Consider the following 21,594-nt stretch of genomic DNA (forward strand, 5'->3'; position numbering starts at 1 on the left):
GCAGAATGGCAACACTGCAGGAGGAGGGGAGAAGAGAGAAAGCCGGAGAGATACAGTGAGGGAGGAGGGAAGTGGGTTGTGTTCATCGCATAACAGTGACTAAATGGCAGTGCTTGAATGAGGCCTGTTGGAGAGTTATATAAGTGAAAGCCCTCTAGAGAGGTGGGATAGTGGGAGGGATGGAGAGAAAGTGCAGATAGGAAGTGATAGAAAGAGCACAACAGGTGGAGGGAGAGGAAGATAGAGATTATATAATTTTATGATTCATGCAAAAAAAAAACAACTGAAACTGTTTTTTTCAATGTTGAATCAGCGTGTATTCATAAACTATACAAAACTGCAGTACTTTTATGCTAATGGAGAAAAGTGTGTATATATCAGACCTGAAGATCATTGTCTGTGTTGTCCACCATGCCTTTAACTGTGGATAAGACAAAGTCGGATTCTTCCCTAAAACTCATTTTCTGAGAGACAAAGAGAAAGTATATTGTGAGACATACAATATTATAGAGACATATTAAGAGAAACACAATGACACATGAAATTAAAAAGTAATGCTAAAACCAATTGTATCTTGGCCAAGTGATGAGTCCCAGTTGACAAAAACTTAAAAACGAGTATCTCCCTCACAAACATTTAAAACCCCATCTTCTTTTCAACACTAAACTCATTACTCTTATCATTCAGATGCTAGCCGAAAAAGCAAGTTAAATTTAGTCGATAATTATCTTTTGTTTCATAGATAATATGTAGTGAAATCATGGTTATGTCTGTGTGCATGCTTTATCATTGTTACCAGTTTTTTTAGAAGACTCTTAAACTCGAGAGCCATGTGTTCAGGACTGGGTCCCTGCAGCAGCAGAAACACCTCTCTGTCCAGTGTCTCATCTAGTGGAGAGGTGATGTTCATAGTAGTGGACAAATGGTCAACTCCATGAGGAGCCTGTGGGAGATAACAGTGCATTTTATATAATACAAAAACAATGATGTTATCTCCATTACTGCAAAGAAACTGGACCAATACTGTAAATAGCATGTATGTCCAAAGTAAGGTGCAGACAGTGTGACTGTGGGAATCCTAACAGTCTGTGGGATAAATGGATCATCACCATTTGTATTCATAAAAATTCTCAGACAATTCTCAACATTATTGATTAGTGTAAATATGTTTTCTGTGCAGTGTGAATATAAGTACAAATCTGCAACAGTGTGTCAAGAAGTTTCTATTATTTGTTGAGTATCTCTTGATTAAGTGTATTTTTGGGCAAATAAGAGCAGGGGGGTGCTGACCCCCAGTGGTGATTGTGCCAAAGCCAGTTCTGTCTGTAGGGATCCTGAGCTGCTCTGGTTTAATCTGTAAGCCACTGACAGGGACACACTAGCCCTGGAGAGACAAGAGGAAAATGAAAAGCAGGAGAGGAAAAACATTACAAACAAACAAAATATTTAGAAAAATGTGGTAAAGCCACCCCAAATCCAAAATGTTTAATATCACTAACCCTTCCAACCCCAGGTCATCCTTGGATCACTTACCCAGCTAATTGAGGATGCAACATCTGCATCTGGCTCTCCAGTTTGCTCTTGTCTGCCCTCAGCAGCTGGAATCAACAGCAGAGGAAAAGTGAGTCAGTTCATCGCAGCTATTTACATGTACTGTACAAAATAAATACTGATAACACACTGAATGTTAAAAGGGAGATGCTGAAATTAAGCAGAGTACAACATGGCTGCTTTGGCATGAACTAAAAACAAGCAAGAACCAGAACAGATACGCTCTGATTAGGGTTTTTTTTTCCAAGCGCCAAGATATCAGACACATACAAGCAGTAAAAGAGCATCCATTTCCTCAACGTGAAGGAGGTGCATAGGACATGAGGTAAAACACAACTCACTGACCTCTGTGATGGAGGAGTATTCCTCCACTGCTGCCTTCAGCTCATTTATCTGTTTGCTTTTCTGTGAAAGGGCACAAAGGAAACATGACCAGTTAGATGCAGAGGTTTAGGTGCAAACCCAAAAAAGGATTTCTTTACAGTAACAGTAAAATGGATAATGAAAACAAAGCACTGACCTCGTGTATCACAGTCTCTTTGTCACTGACAACAGCATCAAAAGAGTGAATTTGCACCTGAGGAGAGATTAGCAAAATTAAAATAAAAAGGTAGTTCGCTTTAGGTAGAATTTCTTATATGATTGAGATGGAGTTACTACAAGAACTCAGGCATGTTGATTGTGTAACCACCTTCCTCCCTCACAAGTCCAAGTATAGATGTAACATTGCAGAGGAAAACATAAAAATGAAATTGCAGATAGAAAAAAGGTACCTGAAGGTCAGCATTAATTTCACACAGCCCTGCTATTCTTCTCTGAAGATCATCCATCTCCATGGTTAGCTTGAAATTCTGAGGAACCATCAGAGGGGAGTTTCCACAATCATTCACATACTTCCATGGTCAAACGTGACGAGGACCAAAATGGCCCAAAATGACAATATGATACAGCTACTGCAGTACAATCACAAAGATACAACACCATTTCTGTCTAACTGAAAAATACAAAATATGTCTAAAAAAGTAAAGTGCAGGATTTAAAGAGTAGTATTCTTTTCCCTACTGTCTACCATTATACTTCAACAACAATGTCTTCAGCCAGTTAAGTTTTGTTCTCATCACCCTCATACCTGTTATAAGTCATTAAGCAGTGATGCTGCAAAGTCAAACTGTCAGGGAAAATATGTTTTAACACCATATTTTCAATAGTAACAATAAAATAAAAACTTCTGAGGCCCTGTAAAGATTTGTTATTAATGACAAAAGACAACATTTTTAGATGAAGTAGGTGAAGTACCTCTTCCTGAAGAGAGGCAATCTTGGCAATGAGACCCTGGTTCTCTTTCTCCTAAGAAGAAAAAATCAAAACAGACTCTGTTTACTTTGAATCTAACATATTCAACATAGTACCAAACACTTAAGGACAAGGCTGAGCCGCCATATTATTGTGCAAAGTTTGCACCATTTTCCATATTGAATATCTTACATGTAAAACAATTATAGATTAAAACATTTTTTTACTGCTATATAAAAAAAGACTGTTCTACTTTTAGTCAAAAGAAGCAACTTGAGACAAGGTGATAGAGCTTTGAAAAATATAACCTGCATAAAGGAGTTATATTCAATCCAAATGAGGTCAATAACAGCCAATACTTTAGTTCTACAATACAGTACATGTCAGGTGATTTAGCCTAGAAATGGATTCATGATAATAAAACAGACATTCTGTCTGAGCATGTGAGCAGAAGGTTTGACTGACCACATGTTTGCTGTGTGCGGAGGCACGAGCTCTGCCTTCCTCAGTACAGCTCAGAGTTGCCTTCATCTCCTCCACCTCATCCTTCAGCAGTTTCTCCTTCTGGGCCAGCTGCTGGTTACTGTGCAAGATGAAAGAAAGAGGGAATTCAATAAAGCAATGTGAGTTACAGTACATGTTTCCATGTGAGACTATGCTAGAACCACAAATGGTTTGCAAATGCATGCACTTCCAAATGAAATAGACTGGGTGCTGGGCAAAGATGGACAAAATAAAGTAGCAAGATGTGTTTGCACATCAGTTTGCTGCACTTTATTGCTGACCAGGTTAAGTTTTGAGGCCATGTCCCTCTTCAGACCTAAGATTTTATTTATAAGATTTTGTAAAAGCATCTTACACCCTGGTCTGGTTGCGTAGGTCCTCATTTTCCTCTGCCAGCTTTTGGTTTGTGTCTTCCATGCCCTCCACCACTAGCTTCAGCTTCTTCACTTCCTCCTGCAGCTTCTGGTTACTCATCTGGAGGTCAGCAACACAATACACCAGCTCTGATGTTTCACTGAGAGGTGAAAAAACACAAGCATGCACACACAGTAAAGGAAATATGCTGCTCAACTGTATAGATTGGGTGGTGATACACAACACTGACAAATCTCACAATTTGACACATCACTCACAACTCAAGTCTGGATGCTTCCCCTCCAAAGGCCTCCAAACTTCCTGAGGTCATATTGAGCAGCACTGACCTCTTCGCTAAAACACACACACACACACACACACACATATATATATGTATACTGTAAAAACAAAGCACACAATCTATAAGGTTCCAAGTGTAAGTTATATTACATGTAGAGTGAAAGCAGACATGAGATTCTTTACATGGAAACTCACCAGACAAGCAGTCTCTAGGTTTCACAGAGTCCTGAGTGAAGTCATTTGTTGTTTCATCACTGAAAAAACAAACAGAAACATCCATATCTTACTTTTATGATCATTGGTGCAAATCTTTAATCAATCTCTCTCCTTGTAAGTTGGAAATGAAGTACCGCTTGTTTGGCTTTCGACTGCATTAAATGAATGTAGGTAAGAATTAAAACAGAATGCTGAAAATGTAGAACTACAGCAAAGATAGTCATCAACCATCTCACCTGTGATATACAGTATAAACCGCCTACTTTATCTCCTTACATAACTCGAAAAAAGAAAATATTACCAGGTCTAAAGAGTCTAAAAAGAAAACACCAAAAAAAACGATGGCACAAGAGGAAATTGCTGTAATGAAACGGCAAACATGTTGGGTTTACACGTGCATTTACCTGTTATTGCGGCAGTCATCAATCCACTCCTTCATGACAGCGTGGTAGGTGTCCAGGTCAATGGAAACATCTTTGTGTTCCGGATCCAGCATGTTGCAAAGCTCATCCAGTCCACTGTCCTCCGAGCTTCGACTGGTGGTGTGCCGCAGATAGTCCACAATGTGAGACACGAACACTTTACCTTGAAAATGACATTTCAGAAAAATCAATTGTTGGACAATTCTACCCTTTTAAAACCTCAACTGTGATTCACAGTTTAATCTGAAATGATATTATCAATACTGACTTCACTGCTAGTCTTTAAACATGAAAGAAACGTTTCAATGCAAAATCAACCCGCTAAGTTTTAAACCGGTACATCTACTACTTCCCTGTTCGACACAATAGTTTTTACCAAGCTGAATTTAACAGAAATATGCTCTATTTTACAATTATTTCATATAAATATGGACTCAGAGAAAAACTGTTCTATCACTTGAACAGCAATACAAGGTGACTCTCTCCAGAAAATCAATAGAATAAGAGCACAGTCCCTACTCAGCACATGAGAGAACTTGGGAGGATCTTGGCATGAGAAGACAGAGGTTATTGACACTATACTGTACTTACCTTCTGGCTAATGGATTATTGGACAAGTTATAAGTCACATTGCTGATGTATTCGTCTTGGTTGGCTTTGCAACATGTTGGATAACACTGTATGACCCAGAGTGACCGTGTGTGTGCGTGTACATACCTCGACGCTGTGTGTCACAGGCATAGAAGATGGTGTCCAACAGATTCTCCTCACAGATGAGGCTGATTTCTGCCATGTTCTCCTTCTTGTTTTCTGAGGCCTGTGATGTCCCTGCACATGAAACACACACAAAGCAAACTCTACTCAGTAGTGGTGAAACAGAGTGAGCACATGATACAACTTCGGGCATAGCAACCAGTGTAATGGTACAATGGCCTTGTATACAGAAGGCAACAAAGCTTAGAGTTACAATATTAACTCTTATCACTTCACCCCACAGAGTGTCTGCTTGTGCTTCCACACTTCCAACAGAGGCCGCCAGAGGCTTGTTGCATGAATAGGGTGAAGTCGCCTTATTACTGATTTAAGTATTACATATCATAACATCATTATTTTATCTTTTAAGTGACAAAATAATAAAACAAAACAATGACAGACTTAATAACCTCATCAACAATTTACAATGAAACAAAGGAAAGGAAAAGTCTGAGCAACTGAGCCTGTGTGTCAAGTTTCGTTTTTTGTGCTAAGATATAACCCAATTGTGAAATATGATGGGAATAAAATACATATAAAAATAAAGCTGATAAGATAAGTGAAAGCCAGGCAGGAATTAAGCTTTCAGTGTCCTGAAAGCTTTTTGTCCTAAAGTTATGGAGTAAATGTTTGATTTAGTAGCATTCCCTGTGTTGTTTTTCTAGAGAAGCCTAGAAAGAACATCAAACTTGAGGTCATTAAAAAACATAAATGCTAAAAGATAAAACCTCCTAGAAGACGACACTTTCAGTCTACAAACTAAAAACATAGATATATCAATCAGCATTTCATGCATTTTGTGCTGGTGAGATTACACAGAATTAATCTAAGGTCTACTTACAAGCCTTTTCTAGATTCTTCAATAGAATAACACAGTCCTGTTACCTGTTATGCCTTTGCTGAGCAAAGAAAACGAAAATATGTGGCTAAAAGTAAGTGGATCTTAAATTAAGTGTTGTCAGTCTGTAACAACCTGCACATCCCAGCTAATCAGCAGCTGCTCCTACTTACCTCCATCTCCCATAGACAGTCTTTTGACAACCAGAGCAGGGTAGGGCAGCTCGCACTCTGTCAAGTTTATTGTGTCCGCAGAGCAGAAATTGACATTGTAAGAGTGGGTGCTGTGACTTGGTGTGAAGGTCCGAGAAAGAGGCTGGCTCGTGCTCGGCGTCTCGCTCTGTGACTGCACAGACTGAGGTCCTTTTGTGAATGTAAAATAAGGAGAATCTTTGGATTGCCCTGTGGGTGTTGAACAATATCGCTGCCATGTCTTCATTTGACTTAAATCACTTCCATCTGCTCCTCTCCTCTCTCCCAGAGTGCTAGTGATTGTGTATGTAATGTTAGCTGGTATAGAAGGGGTGCACGCGGGGGTTGAAGGCACTGAAGGAGGGACAGAGGGACCCAGGCTGCTCCTCTGGGAGGATGCAGAGGTTGGCATCCCCATCCCTCTCCCTTTCACCATGTCCTTTCCCCTCTCCACCTCATCATTGTGGAGCGCTCCTTTCTTCAGGATGGCCTCCAGGTTGTGCCTAAGGCCACACTGAGGGCTGTCGTAATTGCTTGAGGAGAGCTTGGGAATCTGAAAGGGAGAATTTGGCTCTCGGTCACCCCGCCACTGAATGGTCTGCAGTTTGCGGCAGATGCTGTCCACTGGGTTGTGCCGACGACTTGCCTGAGGCGTGTAACAGTCCATACTGCTGGGGCCGGAGTGTTGGATTCCTGGTTACAGGAGAGGCTGAAGTCTGGAGAAAAATAAGCCAAGCATATTATGTTTACAGTTTATAGTGGAGATAACGGAACAAAACAGAAAAACATTAAAAAGACTAAGCTGATAAAACAGCTAGATGAATTGTGAAATAAAGCCACTTTTCTGAGTAGGATCAACAAGAAGGCAATTACTGTCAAAGGAATTAATGCATCCTTTGGTAAGTCTATCTACAGACAAACTTATTCCTGTGGAAAGAAAATGTTTATTCCTGAACCTCCTGCTGTTCATCTGAATGTTGATCAATTTGCCAAATTACTACAGACAACCTGGGACAATCATCTGCTGTTCTCGTAAAAATTTAATAAATTAACAAAAATCTCTTCCGAAGACCCTTACTGAAAAACAACGTTCCATCATCATCATCATTTGCCTCATCAATGAAAATTATTTACAGCCATTACACTCGAGGTTGATGGGACTCATGTTTTTAATTTTAATTTTAATTTTAAAACTGAAATGGCCTTGTTGGGGGAAAAAAAGTGGCCAATTGTGTAAAAGTTGTGAAAACAGCTGCAGAATAAGCAGAAGAAAATGAAGGACACCAGAAAAGAAGCAGCAAAGGAAGTAAATTAAAAGAAAAAGGGAAATTGTGTCACATCCACATTTTCATATTTCACATAGAAGACCACACAAACTATAAATGAGGGCCAAAATACTAATATGGGAGCCATTTTAAAACTTGGCATCTTATTGTGGCGAAATGAAAGAAAACGTCACTGATTAAGTTCCAGGTGTGCAGACGAGCTAATTAAGCCAAACATTCGCCTGGAAATGTATTACAAAAACAACAAAATGAAACCGAATATTAAAAAAATAATATATTTGTACTAAACATTCAGATAACATGACTATATTGAAACATAATACAGCCATCAAAACAACTATTTTTCCACGTCAGCGTGCGTCAAACGATAAGTGCACACAGATATCCACACCTGACCACGAGTCTTCAAAATAACTCACCTCCGGTCCTCTCTTTTCTTCCCCCTGTCCACCTGCAGACTGAATGCGTTATGTTGCCTTGTAAATCTCGTTTGAACAAATATTTCCACGATGAAATGTTTGGTTCGCTGTCCACGCAAATGCAGAGCACGCGCACACCGGTAGTTTGAAGCTCGGCGCTCGAGACAAGTAAAAGGAGAGGAGGTCAATGTACGCGAACCTAAAAACGAGCCAACACCGCCCCTCTGTGGCTAGAAGGAGGCACAGCATCTAGAAACACAAGAGCCAACTCTACAACCAGGGGGTTGTAGTTGTAGAAATGTACGGCCCCACTATGGTATACATACTTAAACCATAATAACATTCACACCTACGTTCAACGTGTCCACTTAACCTCTGCATGTTTTTGGACCCTGAGAGGAAATCTGAATACCCTGGGTCATTCTGTTGTAAGGCAACAGTGCTAGCCGCTATACTACCGTGTGACCACACAATTATACATTTCATGTTATTTGTTCTTCGAGCCACTGAACCAGTCAATGAGGAGTGAAAAAGGCTATCCTTGAAGTTTTGACAAACATTTATAAACACACTAAATACAATTATAATCTTAATTTCAGAGGTGGAAAGTAATGAATTACATTTACTCGTGTTACTGTAATTGAGTTGGTTATTTGTGTACATGTGTAATTATTACTGTTACAGTGAAAAAATGGCCTTATTCAAAAAAAAAGGAAAATAAAATAAAAATAAATAAATAAATCACGCAGAAGGAACTTTGGAAGTGACAGGTGAATTGGCGCTAAGTAAGGTCCCTGACTGAGTGAGAAAGTTAAAGCATTTGTGACCTTTGACCCTTTCTGACTGATACATCATGTGTTTTCACATTTTATTTTGTCAGCACTTTAATTTGTAAAGGTTTGCCTTTAATTAAAAACAATTCATGTGAGATTTGTGTCTCCTTGTTCTTTTTGCACGACACAAGAAAGACCCCCGACCTTGTTAAAAAAGTAACTAAGCGACTTTTGCTTGAGTAAATTTTAAACAAGCTACTTTTTTTAACTTAAATTTTAAGTAAAATGCTATCAAAACAGTGGTACTTTTACTTGAGTAGATTAATTCAGTACTCTTACCACCTCTGCTTAATATAAAATAATTGTATTATAATAGACTTAGTGTGATAACCATGAATAATTCTGTTTGCGGGTTCTGTTTCAGTAGTGGGTTCTTGGAGTTGTCCTAACTTTCCCTGCATTACACTAAAGCAGTTCTGTAAGCACAAACATTGTTAAAATATTCCTCCTGAACAGTGTGCAGAACTAATACACAACTCCCAGAAGCAATTATTGTTTGTTTGAAATGAACCTCGAGTCAAGATAGACCAATGTGCAAAAAGGAGAGAGAATTAGTGACATCCAGTGATGAGACTGCAGAGAGCTCATCTCATCTGTCCCTTTCTGACAGGTGTCAGGGAACTTGACATACTGTACCAGAAACGATGTTGTTGTTCCTAAGAACTAAGCTCCTGCTTCAAAAGGCAAAACACATGCTCTGGAGGGTTTGTCTGTTTGGGTCACAAGTTGCCACCACACCACAAAGCAAGCCCCTTACCTTAAGAACATAAGGCTTATTTGAAAAATAAAAATATTATTCCAAACATCTTGCTAAAATAAATGGTACAGACACTGATCACTGCAGAACAGTGGGACTGGTTTCAACTTAAGTGATCAGTGTAAGCAGTTTAGTGGTGGGAATTTGACGGTGCACAGCCTCGAGCTCTGCTGGTAAATTGTCACGCAGTGATGACTGTTCACAGCAGTGTTGGAGCTGTAACGCAGGTTGTGCTGTTATCTGACGCTCAGCGTAAGTACACAATATTAATAACTTACACTAAAATACTGCTGTATAGTCCTATCCTGATGTCTGCTTACACAGCCCCTCGTAGAAGTGCTGTGTACTGCAGCTGCATTTAAAATAAGATATTTGATGATATATTTGGCCTAATATCACAGCAGTAATGTTTGCTGTTTGTGGTAACTTTGCCTGTTTGTTTTTAAATTTTATTTTGACTGGAATATCTTTCCCTTTATTGTTTAACAAGAATAACAGGAATAAGTTGTATGTGTATGTGTATCAGTTTGTTGTTGTGACAAGCCAGTGATGCCTTTCTCATGTAGTGTTGGCAAATACTTAAATTAAATTGAAAATTTTACTTGCTTTCAGGGGAGAATCTACCCTCTACGACACCAATGGCAAATCACAGAATTCCAAGCTTCATGGTAGTAAATCCAATTATTTTTATAGTGTGTTGTGTTTATAATGTGTAGCATTGACTTAAAGGCACAGAGCAGCACCTACCCTCAGCTGCTGCTCTCGCTGCAGCATTTTCATGACTCCTCAGCTTCCTGACACTTAAATCCCACCTCTGTTACTCAACAGAGAAGATATTTCAGGGCTGCCTGTTGTCCTCATGCTGGAGAGAGCAACACAGAATTGCCTTGAGTTATTCAGCAGTGTTATCCCAATGATGATAAACCAAAAGAAATCCCAGCAATTGTAGTAGCCCACGTTCTGTCAGTGACGGCTACTGGTACAAGAGTAATGTCCCATTTTGTTGCCATTTCTTGGGTGAAGGACAGGGCGTCCACTCCTGGTGCAGCCTGCTCAACAAAATCCACTTTCCCAGCTCACGTTAAGTAGCTGGAGCTTTGCTTGTTTTCTACCAGGACGCCTGAGCAGTAGAAAGCAGGCTCACAAGGAGATTAAGGTGGACATGTGCACAAGCATATAAAGAGTACACACACATGCAGATGCTCTCTTCAGGATGATGTTTTAAGTTTTGTACCAACTTTTGTCTCCATTGAAAGGAAATTCAATTTCAAGTTAGTGTAAATTTATTAGACCTTGACACAACTTTATAGCCTGTACCATGTCCAATTTAAAGACAAACAAACATTCACTGCCATTTTATACACCAGAAGGATGTCTGTATAGCCATTTAATCCTGAATAGACACTGACTGGACTATGTATAATCTAATGGAAGAAGGAAATGGTGAAGGGTTGAAGGATTATTGCTATTTGCCAATATTCATTGCCTAAAATACTGTTTTATTGTGGTTAGGATATCAGAGGTCAACCAAGTTAATATATATACACAGTGTATATATATATATGTATATTTTATTTATACTTGCAGACACAAAATGACACAGATCATCTCAATAACAATCTCCACATTTGATGTTACATTGAAAAGATGCATTACCCTGAACACTTGAACAAAGTGCTGCACTGTGGTTACTTGCCACTTCCCAGTACTGTAATCTGGGATTATGGCGCAAACAACCTTCTGCACCTGAAGGTATAGGATAAAGGGACACTCTAATCCCAGCTGAATGGAATTTATATCCTAGTGAATGATGGGCCAGTAACAGGCATCTCTTTCAGAAAAGAATCATGTTAGTCAGTATTGCTGAACTGGTTAAAGTTAAAAGGACAGCATATCCTATAATAGATTATAGATCATCAAGAGCAGGATGTTGTTTGTCTTTACATTACACACATGACAACGCTCCATTAATACTAAAATGTCACTTTCTCCTCGGTGTTGCCATAACCAGGCAGCTGACCTGGTAATCCAGCTGTCCTGTACACTAAAGACCAAGCCGGACCGAGGGAGTTTTGGTTTCGGGACTGTCTTCACTGACCACATGCTGACCATAGAGTGGAGTGAGACTGAAGGCTGGCAGGCTCCACTCATCAAACCCTTTGGTGACCTGTCACTGCATCCAGCCTGTTCGTCACTGCACTATGGCATACAGGTTATTATTGATGACTATTTATCAGACCTGAGAGGAGAGTCTCAGCAACCAGTTTACATTTAAAAGTTATGCAACATAGCTTAAAGTAGGTATAGGTTAATTGAGATCTATACAGTTTATCTGATGTGTCAATGTGTATCCAATTTATATTTCCGGTGTTTGTACAGGGGTAAGTGGATGAAAATTTTAGAGAAATTCATTAGTATTGCCCGGTTGGTGAGCTCCGCCATACTTTGAGGAATAGTCACAGTGATATAATATGATATCACATAATATCAGTTATTTTACAATTCTTTCTCTGATGTGTTTTGAATGTGTGCATTTCTGTCCTTCTCTGTCTTGTATTTTCTCTCCTCACCAGCTGTTTGAAGGGTTAAAGGCGTACCGCGGGGATGGCGACCGACTGCGTCTATTTAGACCAATGCTCAACATGAACCGCATGGCCGCCGCTGCTAAAAGAGCTTGTCTACCTGTACGATGAGTGAAATGGAATGAATGGAGACCCTGGTAAAAGGCTGAGTGAGGGACAAACAATGTCTGTCTTCCTCCCTCAGGCTTTTGATCAGTCAGAGCTGCTGGAGTGCATCAGGCGACTGATAGAGATCGACCAGGACTGGGTTCCTCGCTCAGACTCAGCCAGTCTCTACATTAGACCGACACTTATTAGCACTGAGGTAACGAGGGCCGTGAGGTGTGTTAATGGTTTGTAGAGGCTGAATTTTGTCAATTTTTTAAGTTTAAAATACATTTCTTGTATGCATCCACGGGTAGCCCACTCTGGGTGTAAAGAAGCCTAGCCGTGCCTTGCTGTATGTGATCTTGTCTCAAGTGGGCTCTTACTTTGACAATGAGGCAGAGGCTATCTCCCTGTGGGCGGACCCAAAGTACACACGGGCCTGGAAAGGAGGAACAGGAGACTGCAAGATGGGAGGGTAGGTACAGACACACACTGTACACATTTAAAGGTCTGGTATGTAAGATTTAGGAGGTTTATTGTCGAAATTGCATCACCCCTAAGAATGTTTTATGTATCATTTATTTTGTTTTACAACAGACAGAGGCAACAACAACTTTGCACTAGTAAAGTGCCCACGATAGTTTTCAGAAGGGATTTCTACTGCTCAAAAAATGGACAGGATAAATGCATCTTGCCCTGGCCACACCTGTGCTGCTGCTGTATGCACACTAACGCTCCCTCATGTCAGATAATATTGCTTGACAGAACCTGTTTTCAGATTAGGATGCAGCATAAACATAATATAACAGTTGAGGTGGAAACTTACCACGTAAAAAGGAAAATTAACATCATCTCTGGTATGAGAGGTCCACTATAGTTCCCTGATGCACTTGGGAGAGGGAGGGGTGAGAGGAGTCCTGCATTTGTTACAATCTGCACTCTCACAAATTCTTACATATGTTGGACCTTTAAGTAACAGCAAGTGACTGTAAAGTAACAACTTGTTTACTTGTTAATATTTGCAGGAATTATGGATCTGCTCTGTTTGCTCAGTATGAAGCAGTGGATTATGGGTGCCAGCAAGTGCTGTGGTTGTATGGAGAGGACCATCAGATCACTGAAGCAGGAACCATGAACATCTTCCTGCACTGGATCAATGAAGACGGTGGTTGGTAGACATCAATATCATGTTGTTGTTTTTTTGCCAGTCTGTATTTTCATTTGATTGTAGGTTGATGAAAATGGAAGATATGGACATACAGTATGTGTATAAATCATGTATCCGATATCAGGTATCAGAGTTATTATCCTGTGTGACCTCTAGTGGCAGAACAGCCACATTACAACTGCAGTACATCATCTAATTTATCAATTTATTATTTATTAATTTTTTCAGAAGAGGAGCTCGCAACTCCCCCACTGGATGGCCTCATTCTCCCAGGCATAACTCGACAAAGCATCCTGGAACTAACCAGGAAATGGGTGAGACACACACACACACACTCTTGTTTCCATAACTTTAGAGGACATTGCATGGACTTACATTTATTATCCTGGAGACCTAGTGCCCTAATCTTACCCCTGACCCTAACCATAATCTGTCACTCATCTCAGTCTATTTTTAAAACATGTCTTCACCTCAAAATGTGGTAATTTACGTGATGGGGACCTGATTTTTGGTTCCAGTCATGTGACTGTGTAAGCAGAATTAGGTCCCCACAACATAAGGAATACCAGGTACACACACACACATACACAGTGTATGCATGTGTAAAAGAAGTCAAGAAAAATTAATTTAGATGCCAAAAAATGAATGTTAAGTCTGGTTCAGTTATGAGTGTTGGCATGGAGACTCAGAAAGAGAGCAACACCATAGATGACTGACAGTTATTTTTTTTTCTGTTTGTCACAAATTGCAAAATAGGTGCCAACTGCACGATAATTTAAACAAAAAGAGTCTTTAATGAAATAACTAAGAAACTACATAAAAGTGGCAAACACATATTAAACAGGAGATGAGGGTTAAAGGTTAAAAAAAGTGTAAAAAAGAAGAGGAGCAGAAATACCTTTGAGGTAAGAAAAGGGAATCAAATCCATGTAAAACAAAGAATATTAGATCGTTCATCAGTTTGCATGACTATATTTTCTAAATAAAGCTTTGAATTTTCCTCTGCTTTCTCGGATTCCAGGATGAGTTTAAGGTGACGGAGCGCTTCCTGACCATGGGTCAGCTGTGTTCTGCTCTGAAGCAGCAGCAGGTCAAAGAAATATTTGGCTCTGGCACTGCCTGTGTTATCTGCCCGATAGGACACGTTACCTACCAGGGAAAGGTACATCAGAGCAGCACATCATCATATGGCAACAAGAAACGCAGATTTAACTGTGTGTTTGTGTGTGTTTCAGAGTCTGAAAATCCCATGTCAAGGAGAAAACTCAACGTTGACTTCACGAATAGCAAAGGAACTAACAGATATACAGGTTGGTGGATGGATGCACACAAATGTTTACTGAAGCTCAGCAACAGCATGGTTGAACACCTGTGTTCTTCACACACTTGTCACCTTGAAGATTCTGTTTTGAGAATGACTTTCAATAAAGCCTTTAATCCTGTGATTGTGAACGAAAGGCAGCACAGAAAATCGCTGTTGGAGTGTCAGTGGCAGCAGGTGCAGGTCTAAATGACGAAACCTGGAAACTGTGAACTGTGAAAACTTTGTCACGTCAGTCGAATCAAAAAATGATGAACTGAGCTCTCTATACCATCTATCCATTGAGGGTAGGACTATGATCTGAGCTGTTATTACGTAAAACAATTAGATCTTTTTAGCAAACCCCACTGGGCCTTGTTCATCGTACACCCACAACATGTATTATTTTCCCTGCAAGTACATACAGTGCTTTAAGTGAAATATCTAATTAGGTAATGAGTAATGATTTGGTAAGATGGCCTAAAAATGTGCCGCCCCTTCAGTGCACGCAGCACTGCAGGTTTCATAAAACATTTTGCTGAGAGCTTGATTTGCGTTAATGAGCACTTTTCTCTGTTATTGTGCAGTGTGATGAGGCAATTATTAGCTGGGATATGGATTTGTTTGCGATGCTTACTTTGACTCTCACAGTGAACACAGCCCCTCTGATTGTTTTGAGACCACAGGCAAGCTAAGATGCTGTAGATGTCTTTCGTCTTCTACCTTTACATGAGGATCACAGTCGAAAGGCGGGGTACACCCTGGACAGGTTCAGCACCAAGACTCTCACAGTCAATTTAGAGTGTCCAATTTGCCTGATCCTCAAATCTGCATGTTCTTGGACTGTGGGCGGACGCCGAAGAATGTGGAGAAAATGCAGAGAACATGCAAACTCCATAGAGAAAGGCACAGACTGCATCAGTGTCCTTTTTTGTCTGTGCTCCATTTACATACATTAAGGTAAAAGCACCTTCCTGGTTTAAAGCTTAGTGGAAAGAAATGAGGCACATAGTGAACATTATGATGCTTTAACTGTGTTACAAATTATCCACTGAGCTCCAAAAAGGGATTTTACATGGTTAGTTTTAGGAATTCATTGAAACTAGATCAGTTCATTATTAACTTATCTTTCTGCATGGAGTTTTCGTGTTCTCCCCGTGTGTGTGTGGGTTTTCTCCAGGTTCTCCGGTTTCCTCCCACTATCCAAAAACATGCAATATGGGGATTAGGTAAATTGGACACTCTCAATTGACCATAGGTGTGAAAGTGACCGGTGAGGGGGACTGGTGAACTGCCTGTCACCTTCTGGATGGATGGATAAAGCATAGCACATATAAGTGACATCTGTGTACTAATCGCTAATCACGAGGCTGCAAAATGGGAGTTCAGAATCTCATATCTTCGGCTTTTGGGTTTCCAACTATTCTTACCAATATTGTTGACTGGTTTTAAGAATTAAAGAGTTGGATGACTTCCTGTTACGTTGTTATTTATTGGTCTGGTTAGATCATAAACCTGTTGTGCTGAACATTTTGATTAGTTTGGTGTGTCCTCTGTTGAAACTTTTTCCCTCTTTCTTTCTCACTTCTTCGTCATTGAACCTTTTTTCTCTCTGGTTGAAATCTGCTCTCCGTCATTCATAGTTTGAATGCATATGAAGTGTGTTTACTAGTGTGTTGACCACCACCACCACCACCGCTTTATCTGTACAACATCCTCCTCCTCAGAGAGAGAGGGAGAAGAAGCAGAAGAAAAAGAGAGAGAGATAGTTGCCAGCCTAATGACACTGAGTGTGGAGAGTTGGAGATAGGGCCAAGACAAACTCCTGGATTCTCTCATTAAGCTTGCTGTAATTGCACAAACCTAATTATTGCCTCAGCCTTTTGTGATCTTCAAAGCCAAGATGCTGCAAATGAAGCCTCGAACAAGTGGGAGAGGAGGAGGAAGAAGATTTAGGAGGGGAGGAGGGGGGTGATGGGCGGCAGCAAAGCTTAATGAACAATAAAATCGACAAAACGCTGGAAAACGCTGTGCTCCGTCTGCAGCGTTGTTAAATCTGTTGACATTTCATTTGGAGGGAAGCAACACACACACACACACCCGCCCTTCTTCAAGACAACAACGTGCAGCAAACAAATGAGTGGACTGAGGCAGCAGATGAAAGATGGGTTTACTAAGTCGCCCTGCTGTTCCTCTTTCAAGTTAATTAGAAATCACATTCTTTTGTTTCCCCTTTGCAGGCATTTATTTACTTTCTCACTTCGACCATTAGAACAAATTTACAACATGAGACGCAAATAATTGGATTTGTCTCTGCAGCTGTCATAGATTGGGAACATTTTGTTTTGATTTTTTTTATTTTACAGCCTTTTCTCGCTTGTGTTGTGTTCTGTTGGTGGCTGAGTTTGCAGATTTGCTCGGGGATATTTGATTTCATCTTTGATTTGTGTTTTGCTCACAATTAAGCAACAGCAGGCGGGAGAATTTTAGTGCTTTATAGACATGAGAATTCTTTTTTTGTTCGTTTTTTAAATGATTTATTTTGACTCCTCAGGCCTTAGAGGACCAAAGATTTTCATGTGACCTTTTCACAACCTTTGCTCTCTTACAGTATGGCCGGACTGTCAGTGACTGGACTTTTCTGGTGTAGCAGTGACAAAGGAGCCAAGAGCACACTCATGCAGCGGAAACACATATCATACACCGACTGAGGCCATATTTAACTTGTAAACAATGTGTGTGCAATATTTGTGTAATCACAAAGTGATGAAGAGGCTCGGTGGTGAACACGTCTCAGAGTTTCAGCTCCTTTTAAACTTTAATTAATGACAAAACACAAATATCCAAAATAATTAACAAAAGTAGGCATAGGAGTCAAGAGTTGTCTCATGCAATAGTGCACAATAACTTACAGTGTCTCAGCCACTGTTTCTACTGCATCTTTCAGCTTTAGATTTAATGCAACATAAAAAAAAAATGAATAAGCAACAGAGAATTTTGTGTTGATTGTGGCAGAGCAACTTTAAGGGGACTTTACTCCCATAATTTATGTCATATTTAAAGTCATAATTTATGGGTTTTTTCCCCCACATTTTAGAAACATGCAATATGCATGATTAAATCACCTTTAGTTGATACTTGTATAACAACTCATGTATATTTGCTGTCATTTTGTAAGGTTTTTGGTGATGAGGTCAGATGAAGTCTGTGTTCTGATACTAATACTGACCAATGTCAAGTAAATCATGCTGATTCACATGTGCTGGAGGGGAGATATGGTTGCCCTTGGATACGTCCGCGTTAGATGTTTCTACCTGCCTCCAGTCCTAATATGCTAAGAAGAATAAGTGGTAGAAAGTGGAAGAAGTGAAATAATATGATTCCCAGAATGTTCTATAATATTGCTTTGAGAATATCAAATGAGAATATCGCTTTATTGATATACTGAGGCACTGTACAGTATTGTCATCAATAGTTTTAGTTGTTGAGTTAAACTTAAAACATTTTGTAATCAATGAGTTCTGTACATTTACACATTTAACAAATACAAAAGAAACACAAAACTGAGACATAATGTGACATAGCAAGCAAAAGATTAATAAATGATTAATAAAAGATTAGCACAATAGGGATCGTTTTCGTCACCCTTCCACAGTATTTGTTTATATTTGGTTCTATTTAATTAACATCTATCGACACTGCTTTTTTTTCTATTGACTGACTTCAATGTAGAGTGCCATTTCAGATTTACTTCTGCACAGACGTGCCTATATTTTAACCAGCATAACACGATGATCCATGCATACAGTGGAGTTCTAGAAAGGTGAAGGACTCAGCGTTAGGCTCCGCAGAGACACTTTCACAGAGGCAGCCTTTTCCTGTCTCACATGTCCTGGGACTATGTCAGACAAGAGAGCAGGAGGATTTTTGGCTCTTTTTGAAGATAGCTCATTTTGGCCTCAGCTCCATTTCTGTGTCGCGGTGGTAGTTGGCACAACTGTGTCCCACAAGTGTGCAAACACACACACACACACTGGTAAATGGCCACTGTAAATTCACCGCAGCGTATACTCTAGAGTAGATTCCTTTGCTTTTATATCAACAAAATGCTCAATTCAATATCATTACTGAGCTTCACACTGCATTATTCATCCACAGGGATTTGTGAAATTACATTTAGTCTAATCAGAGTGGCATCTGCGCAGGAGAGGACACATTGTGAGACTGTTAAACAGCTTTTAGTTGGGAAGCCATTCCAGGAAAAGTGAAGCGCACATTATTGCTTCATCGATATTTACTAGTGTCGATTGGACAGATAATTGTCCACCCACTGTTTATAACAATGCACACAGTAGGTTTGAAGAGTGATCCGACTGAAGTGAAACAAACAAGGGTTTCGCTAAATGATATTATATTTGCAGCAGGTAGCCGAGTGTGACTGGACGAGCAGATGATCCAAAGAACAAAACAGCGACCATATATCACGGCAGAGTATCATGGTGGTGTTAGACTGGATCCTTATATTCTACTTTCTCCAACTGTAGAGTGAGATATTTTCTGGTGAACCTCAAGTGTTGAGGTAGTGGTGAGAAAAGTCAGAGCAGGTAGTTGCTCCAAGCCAGTGGCACAAGGAGTAAAAAACTGTTACTGTGAAATACTTTTAAAATCATTTCACTCAATCAGGATTGTGTGACACCCCTTGTCAAGTTGTATGATTATTGTTTGTCATTTTGGACCCTAATGAAAACCTTCAATGTCAAAACTGCTCGGTGTTTTATTGCCATGTTTGTATAAAGGCTTTTCTATATTTCCCGTTCCTCAAAACCTGCCTACAACTTGAGTCTGAATAAACAAAGACAGTCCTTGAGCACATCATATGTGGTAAAAAAAAATGTATACCGTATAAGATTGACTGAATATCAAGTATGCAGCTTAAAAAGGATGTCAACAACAATATTGCCGAACAATTATATGCCTCACAGAGATCAGAATTATTGCAGTGACGCTGTGACACCATTAGGAGAGCTGAGAAAATCTGTTTTTGCATAATAACAAAACCTTTTAATCATTACAGTGCATTCACACACACATATTTTAATCTCATTCCTGATCTCAGAATTACATAGTGATCTGATAATACAGTTATTTTGAGTGTTTATTATGTGAACCATATGTTTCCTGGTTGTTTTCTTTGTTCTATCCCTTATAACCTATATGCATTATATTATACATACACATATCAATCCTCCTAGTTCATTTTATTGAGCTCTGTTGGCTTTAGTAAGAGCTCAGATTTGATGCCAAAGCATCTTTCTCTCAATTAAAACCGCTCGTAGTTTATTTTCCCCAGCTCCTCCATCTCCTGTATCATCTCTCTTTTCTCCATCTCTCTGTCTCTCTGTCTCTCCCTCCATCCATCCATCACACCCTCCCTGACAGGAAGCGGGCACCCAGGCAGGCCGCTCCCACTCAGCCTTGAGACGTCAATGATGTTAATTGTCATTTCTTGTTAAGGCTGCTGTGACATTCATGTGGGGATGGAGGGAAGGCGATGTAGCCATAATCAGTCGAAGTAAAGAGAGTGAGAGCGGGAGAAGGAGAGGGAGAGAGAGAGAGAGAGAGAGAGAGAGAGAGAGAGAGAGAGAGAGAGATGGCACCCATTCAACCACTAAGAGTGCTATTTGGCTCTGAGCTGTGTGCCTCCTTCTCTCTCTCTCATCCTGCCGGGGCATGATCTGATTTGACAAGTGCAATGCTGTCATCTTGAATTTGTCCAATTTGAAATTCTAATTAATGAACTCGGCACCACTTTGTGTTTTTGTTGTTGTTGTTGATGACGCGCTCTTCCTCCTCTTCCCCTTCCTCCTCTCAGGCCAGTTTGTTTTCTGTTTGTCTTGTCTTTACCCTTCCCCTTCTCCTCTTCTCCTCTTTCCTCCCGTCTTCTGTTGTCGGCAGTGTGACTGTGGAGGCCGCCGGTCGCTCTGGGTGAGATTGTGGTCTCACACCACAGCAGATGATATGAGTGGCTTTAGGTCGCCCAATTAGAGTCAAACCATGTGTGTGTGTGTGTTTTGTGCGAGTGTTACAGTATATGTGTGTGTGTGTGTCTCTGTTCTGTGTTTCTCCCATAATGATATGAGGAAGAGGATGCTGCTGATCACTGATTTTGAGGGGCGGAGGAGTGGTTGGTGTCTCTCTGAGGAGAAGTCAAACCTACAACAAAACAAAAACAACAACAACAAAACATGTTTAACTTTGCATTTTTAATGCCAAATGTGAGTTTGTCTGTCAGTGCGATGCAAACTCATGTGCATCAATCGTGCAAAGAGACTGTGCAATGTAACCACAGGATGGACAGATGTAGGTCTGCTGTCTGTCTGTCTGTCTGTCTGTCTGTGAACTAATGACTGCTGTCGTCCTCAAGGGCTCTGCTGGTGAACAATCATGTCACTGAGTCACTGAGTCTTAACAGCACAAATAAAACAACATCACGTAACAGAACTAGTGATCCAGAATACTATCTTTATACTGTGTGTGTCTTCATTGTTGAGCTGATAATCCTGTTGGAGGATTCAATTAATGAGGTACATGAAAGAAAAAAGCTACGGTATGCTAATCAGTAAGCTCATCCAGTTGATGAGGGTACTGTACTATACTGTAGGTGCTGTGTAGCCAGTTCTACTTCAAAGTAGCTGGAATAAGTTGACATCAATTAAAGACCTTACCCACTGTCACTGAGA

At 40.1% G+C, this 21,594-nt stretch overlaps 2 protein-coding genes across 11 annotated transcripts in view; one reads left to right on the plus strand and one right to left on the minus strand.

Moving 5' to 3' along the window:
• The window catches only part of LOC122766924 (lymphoid-restricted membrane protein), a 28,392-nt gene extending 17,608 nt beyond the window's left edge, over positions 1–10,784 (minus strand). For 9 of the 10 annotated variants that reach the window (XM_044022177.1, XM_044022185.1, XM_044022184.1 and 6 more), the window contains exons 1-16: positions 8,128–8,306; positions 6,405–7,138; positions 5,358–5,468; positions 4,623–4,803; positions 4,198–4,256; positions 3,981–4,056; positions 3,704–3,862; positions 3,310–3,427; positions 2,848–2,898; positions 2,325–2,402; positions 2,072–2,128; positions 1,897–1,956; positions 1,534–1,598; positions 1,291–1,384; positions 797–943; positions 384–464 (exon numbers count right to left, since the gene is read on the minus strand). In XM_044022177.1, coding sequence (XP_043878112.1) covers positions 384–464; positions 797–943; positions 1,291–1,384; positions 1,534–1,598; positions 1,897–1,956; positions 2,072–2,128; positions 2,325–2,402; positions 2,848–2,898; positions 3,310–3,427; positions 3,704–3,862; positions 3,981–4,056; positions 4,198–4,256; positions 4,623–4,803; positions 5,358–5,468; positions 6,405–7,089 — 2,022 coding nt within the window. In that variant the 5' untranslated portion in view covers positions 7,090–7,138; positions 8,128–8,306. Of the gene's footprint in view, positions 1–383; positions 465–796; positions 944–1,290; positions 1,385–1,533; positions 1,599–1,896; positions 1,957–2,071; positions 2,129–2,324; positions 2,403–2,847; positions 2,899–3,309; positions 3,428–3,703; positions 3,863–3,980; positions 4,057–4,197; positions 4,257–4,622; positions 4,804–5,357; positions 5,469–6,404; positions 7,139–8,127; positions 8,307–10,464 lie in introns of those variants that run through there. The other variant, XM_044022176.1, reaches the window with a different exon arrangement.
• On the plus strand, positions 9,863–19,661 carry bcat1 (branched chain amino-acid transaminase 1, cytosolic). The gene is made up of 11 exons (XM_044022189.1): positions 9,863–9,969; positions 10,330–10,385; positions 11,729–11,929; positions 12,291–12,401; positions 12,484–12,603; positions 12,701–12,861; positions 13,412–13,554; positions 13,783–13,868; positions 14,576–14,716; positions 14,790–14,864; positions 17,466–19,661. The coding sequence occupies exons 1-11, from the start codon at positions 9,909–9,911 to the stop codon at positions 17,502–17,504; spliced, it is 1,194 nt and encodes a 397-aa protein (XP_043878124.1). The 5' UTR covers positions 9,863–9,908; the 3' UTR covers positions 17,505–19,661.
• Positions 19,662–21,594: the final 1,933 nt, after the last annotated feature.

This window comes from Solea senegalensis, linkage group LG3 (genome assembly GCF_019176455.1).
Source record: "Solea senegalensis isolate Sse05_10M linkage group LG3, IFAPA_SoseM_1, whole genome shotgun sequence".
NCBI lineage: Eukaryota > Metazoa > Chordata > Actinopteri > Pleuronectiformes > Soleidae > Solea > Solea senegalensis.